Consider the following 6000-nt stretch of genomic DNA (forward strand, 5'->3'; position numbering starts at 1 on the left):
CGTTTTCGAAGCCTGATAATCGTGGCCCTTTGCCTTAATGAGCGCACGGCCGCATGTCTGCCATTACCCGGGGATAATTGGCGGTTGACAACCAATTATTTGAGCGATGAGTCGATAAAGCAGTATTTACTGTTGTTGGCTATTCCTGCCCCGTTTTATGGCGCAATGGTTGCCTGATCTGACAGATAATCGGCCCCTTTAACAGGACCAGTTCTGACTGCTAGACCTATATTATGAATTGAATGATGATTCACCTTAATGGACAGGAGCAGTTCAGGGAATATATTGTCTGATTTGCTATAAATGAGGAACCCTGCTGATACTGTGAAGCGAGTTGTATATTTTTTATATATTAAAATATCCTAATGATGTCATCTTTTCCAGGAAAAAGAACAATGAAGAAGGACAAAAGGAACAAAAAGAAGAAAAAGAAGTTGCTTGAAAGAGCCCAGGAGCAACACAGTGTTTTTCTTGCCACAGACAGGACCAGTCAGTAAAGAGACTATTTTTTTTATTTTATTTTATTTTTCATTTGCTAAGTGCACAAAGGCTGCTACATGCTCTTGCACACAGACGAACTGCAGAATGGCTGCTTTACCGGTATGGGTTACTAATATTTTTGTGGACATATCACAAGCCTAGTTGTGTTATTTATACTTTTTTTAAATTTTGTTTTTATATTCCTCGTCTGAAATACGCCGACCGTTGGAAATACTGAGTTGAATCAGTGACCTGGTGTAGATGTGTCAAAGACTTTCCTGCTTTTTTTTTTTTAAATTAGTTTTTAATTCAGTGCCTACGATGGAAACCGCCAGTATTTTTTGGATTGGAACTATTAACAGGACGCCATGCAGCAAACAACAACAACAAAAAAAAACACATAAAAAAACAGACTTGTGTATATTTCTGTAAAGGAACAATACAAAGAAAAACCTAAACTGTTCGGTAGTAGAAATTTGAAAATTATTATTATTTTTTTTACGTTTATGGTTTCCATATTGTACATTTAAGACAATTGTATTTGAAATCTTTGTTTAGCTGATGTTGGTTCTCGGTGCCTATTATAACCAAACAGTTGTGTATTAAAACTGTTGACGCTAATATACAGTACTACAGCAGTGACTGCTTAATGTCCACAATGGCGCAGCAGTTAGACTTTGTACATAGTGCTGAGATGCTACATATAATAAACTTATTTACTGTGTACACACTATTGTCTTGCATTTATAGGTCAAGGGATAAATTGTATCCATGCATCCGCTGTAGAAAGCAAAGCTTTGAAAAATCAGTATACCCTGTTTCCCCGAAAATTAGACATTGTCTTTTTTTTTATTCATTTTTGCTCTGAAAGATGCGATATATGTCTTATTTTAGCGGAGGTGTTATTTTTCCACGAAAAAGAATTCAAACTCTCTCTCCCACCCCACCCCCGTCCTGTCTCTCCCCTCACTGTCCCATCAGTCCCGTCTTTCCCCTCACTGTCCCATCAGTCCTGTCTCTCCCCTCATTGTCCCATCAGTCCCGTCTCTCTCTCCTCACTGTCCCATCAGTCCTGTCTCTCTCCTCACTGTCCCATCAGTCCTGTCTCTCCCCTCCCTGTCCCATCAGTCCTGTCTCTCTCCTCACTGTCCCATCAGTCCTGTCTCTCCCCTCACTGTCCCATCAGTCCTGTCTCTCTCTCCTCACTGTCCCATCAGTCCTGTCTCTCCCCTCACTGTCCCATCAGTCCCGTCTCTCCCCTCACTGTCCCATCAGTCCCATCTCTCCCCTCACTGCCCCATCAGTCCTGTCTCTCTCTCCTCACTGTCCCATCAGTCCCGTCTCTCTCTCCTCACTGTCCCATCAGTCCCGTCTCTCTCCTCACTGTCCCATCAGTCCTGTCTCTCTCTCCTCACTGTCCCATCAGTCCTGTCTCTCCCCTCACTGTCCCATCAGTCCCGTCTCTCCCCTCACTGTCCCATCAGTCCCATCTCTCCCCTCACTGCCCCATCAGTCCTGTCTCTCTCTCCTCACTGTCCCATCAGTCCCGTCTCTCTCTCCTCACTGTCCCATCAGTCCTGTCTCTCTCTCCCTCACTGTCCCATCAGTCCTGTCTCTCTCTCCTCAATGTCCCATCAGTCCCGTCTCTCCTCTGTCTGGTTCCCCTCAGGGCTGGGTTGGGTTGCAGGATGTGACCTTGGGCGTGCGGCAGGATGTGGGGGCCATAGACCAGTGGTATGCCTGCGGCGTCAGCAGCAAGGGACTACAAGGGGCTGGTGCTGGAGGGTGGAGACAGGTTCCTTAGTTTAAAATAAGGCAACCCCCTCGAAAATATCATGTAAATCCTCCACTATGCCTTATTTTTGGAAGATGTCTTATTTTCGGAGAAACACGATAATAACGATAGTCAGAGATGACTAACTATTGGTCCATTGATCCTTTTCACACCATATCCAGCCTATACACTTGGATGGGACTGAGACGAAATACCAGAGTCTATCGGTGGGAGCGTTGCTCTCTTATCCAACTCCTGAAAGCCATGTATCTCATACAGCCTACGAATATCATGGCAACCAGTTGATGCCATAACAATAAAATGGTAAGTCGAAAGTCGAAATTTATTTGAATGCTCTTGTCTAACATTCACTACCCCCATAAGGACAATAATGTGTATGTGGCTTAGCTAAAAGTACCGTATTTTCCGTCGTATAAGATGACTTTTTAACCCCGAAAAATCTTCTTAGTAGTCGGGGGTCGTCTTATACGCCGGGTATAGTCACCCCATACGGTGGGGGAGCTAAAAAATGTCCGCATCTCCACCAAATGGGGCGACCACTATAAAAAAAAAAACCCAGTTAACTCACCTGTGACCCGTGGCGCCTGAAGTTCCCGAAGTTCTCCTCTATCTACTGGTGTCACATGCATTGCTGCAATGTCTGAAACAGATATTTCTAATCCAGTTAATCCAATAAATGTTTGATATCTGCTTAAAATTTAATATCTTACTTTAAAAGATTTTTTTTTTTAATTGATACTATAGGGATGGGGAACCAAAAATTACAACGGGGCCCAAAATTACAATGATGGAAATAGTTGTGTTGCACCAGCTGGAAGGCCAAATGTTCCCCATCCCTAGAATAGGGTGACCCAAGAAAGAAGTGGTTGTTTCTATTGTGTGGGGTAAGATATAAGAATATTGTAAAAACCAGGACTGGTCATAGTAAGCACACGGTCATCCTCCATCCTCATATCAATGTAAGGTATAATGCTGAGGAAAAAAAATTGCTGTCAAAGTAAACAAGGATGTTACTAATACTAATGAAGACTACCAGGGAATTACGATACAGTACTCTCCAAGCATTGGCACATTCATAACCACAGTAAACCCAAGTATGGGTCCTTTATATTTTGCCCATTTCTTGGGAGTACTATTAAACGGGCCAATGGGGTCCTGATCATAACTGTAAACGAGCGCCGATCTGCTAGATCAGTGCTAGTTTACTGGGCCTATTACATGGCCCAATAATCGTTTACCAAGGGCTGCGAAGACATCGTTGCCGATGTCCTTGAAGCCCTGGCTTAAACTGTATATATCACCTGTCCATGCTGCAGGGCTCCTCTTGCGCTCTGCTTCTTCCCAGTCCACGCACAGCAGCAGCAGTGATTGGCTGAGCGGCCTCTCAGCTGAGACGGGCCGCTCCGAAGCTGCAGCGCACGGGACTCAGGAAGGAGCAGACCACAAGAGGAGCCCTGGAGCATAGATGGGTAATGCATACTGTTTGCAAATCATCAGATGCCAGCCACGCATCGCTATTACACGTAGCAATGCGCGATTGGTGCCCGACGATTATAGGTTCAAACCTAAATCAAAGATCAGTCGATGATCGGCTTATCATACTGTCTATTACACGGAGCTATAATTGGCCAGATTGGGCCAATACGGCCGATTATCTTTCCGAGCAATAGGGCCCTTACAATGACCATTAGGCTATGTTCACACTACGTAAATTAACGGCCATTGTTTTTACCCCGCCGGACGTGTGCACCTGAAACTACGGGCATAGAAATATGGCCATACGCTCTAGCCGTGAAACTACGGCCGTTGTATAATTTTGCTTCCTAGCTTGTTTCTGAGCAGGATGAAACAAGTCATTTATTTGAAATACTGCGCCCAGCCCAATAAACCACACAATTTTTAAATCAAGTTTAATTTTGCAGAAATAAATATTCAGTGCGTGGCCGCATTGAAATCCACGGCCGTAGTAGTCATTTATTTCCGGCCGGTAATTTTCCATGTTCATTTTTCATGGAGCCGTGAAAACAACTGCCGTTGTCTGATATGTAGTGTGCATTGTACAACCTTAGTTCGTATATATTGCAGCCAAGGCATAAACCTCAAAACTACGGCCGTAGTTTTGCGGTTCGGACTGCGGCCATAGTTTTACGTAGTGTAACATAGACTTATACTGCAATACATCTCCTGTCCTGAATTCATATGTGCCCCACATGCAATGCTGCCCAGAAGGAATTTTATAAGGATCTAAAAACTATTCATAAACACTAAGAAACATCAGGTTTATGGGCAACAAAATCTTTGAAACTTGATTTAATAATTTTTTTTTTTCTTCTTCTTTTTGATGCCCATCTATGAGTCAAGGCTGGCTGGTCATATGGAATATGAGTCTGCTGCTGGGGATTAATTTACATTGACTTGAAAGATGAGGGAAAGCATTTCTCGTTCCTATATGATCATTATACAGAGACGTTTTTGCATCTGTTCCCAATATTTATCTTCGCGTCTTGCGTGCATTGTTTTCAGAAATCTCTTTAAATCCCGCAGCCGTCCTGCTGGAGATTGTTATCAGCTGTTCTCTTTTACAAGGCTGCACTTTGAGATTATTCTTATAGTCAATCAATGGCTTTCAGGCCAACATTCGATATGCTTCATAATACCACCTCAGTTATTTCGGCGTCAATGACGTCTTAATTTTCAAACATTTTTGGGGAACTCTTGCAGTTTTGCAATTATATAGATGGTTTTTATTTAGTCGTCATTTGTCGGTATCGTTTAAGGTAAGTAGGCTGAAAGCTATGGCTCTACTTAAATGGCTTTAGGCGTAAGTATGAACATGTGAAACGGCACAGACGTTCCTTTAAACTCATTATGAGCACATTCGCTTGCGTTTCAGGCAGATACATAAATAACATTGTTTCTGGAATCAAAATCGCTGGGTAGTCCGTGTCTAGCAATGTGCACTTTATGTAAGGTGCAAAGAGGGATCTGAGGTTGTGGTGCACAGTTATAGCGTAACTTCAATAAATATAATTTACAAGCTACATAAGACACCAGTGTAATAAATGGTACATAGTAGGTGATGCCCTTGTTAGGCTTGGTTCACACTGCGTCTTTGTGTCCATTTAAAGTAGGGGTGGGGAACCTTTTTCCTGTCGAGGGCCATTTGGGCATTAATAAAATTATTTGGGGGCCGCTGCGCTAAATGTTATATTGTGTATGGCAGTGAAGTAGCGTGGGTTGGCAGCACCTGGGGCAGGGCAAAGTATTGTTCCCCTAGTGCCCCTGCAATTGTAGTTAACACTCTGTGATGCCCCTGGTACCTCATGTAAATCCTCAGTGATACCCAGTAGCCAGAGTTAACCCCCAGTGAGGTCCTTGGTAGCTGTAGTTATCCCCTTATTGATGTCCCTGGTAGTCTAACTAACCCTTAGTAATGTCCCTGGTAGTCTAACTTATGGTCCTTTTACACGGAACGATTTATCGTTCGACTTTGCACGATAACTATCGAATTCGAACGATAATCGTACGTGTAAACGCAGCGAACGATCAAACGACAAGCGATAAATTGTTCATTTTGATCTTTCAACATGTTCACAAATCATCGTTGATCGTTCGCAAAAAATTTGCAGATCGTTCAGTGTAAACATTCTTTCAACGATTTCACCTGTGTGTGTGAGATAGGCTTAAACGATCGCAAAACGATCACATAGCGAATTTTCCGTACC

At 43.1% G+C, this 6000-nt stretch overlaps 1 protein-coding gene across 3 annotated transcripts in view; it reads left to right on the forward strand.

Annotated features, from left to right (window-relative positions):
• RSPO2 (R-spondin 2) overlaps nt 1-1197 on the forward strand; it is a 103139-nt gene extending 101942 nt beyond the window's left edge. For all 3 annotated transcript variants that reach the window (XM_069959858.1, XM_069959859.1, XM_069959857.1), the window contains exon 6: nt 385-1197. In XM_069959858.1, the coding sequence (XP_069815959.1) occupies nt 385-497 (113 nt within the window). In that variant the 3' untranslated portion in view covers nt 498-1197. The remainder of the gene's footprint in view (nt 1-384) is intronic.
• Nucleotides 1198-6000: the final 4803 nt, after the last annotated feature.

This window comes from Dendropsophus ebraccatus, chromosome 2 (genome assembly GCF_027789765.1).
Source record: "Dendropsophus ebraccatus isolate aDenEbr1 chromosome 2, aDenEbr1.pat, whole genome shotgun sequence".
In the NCBI taxonomy this organism is placed as follows: Eukaryota; Metazoa; Chordata; class Amphibia; order Anura; family Hylidae; genus Dendropsophus; species Dendropsophus ebraccatus.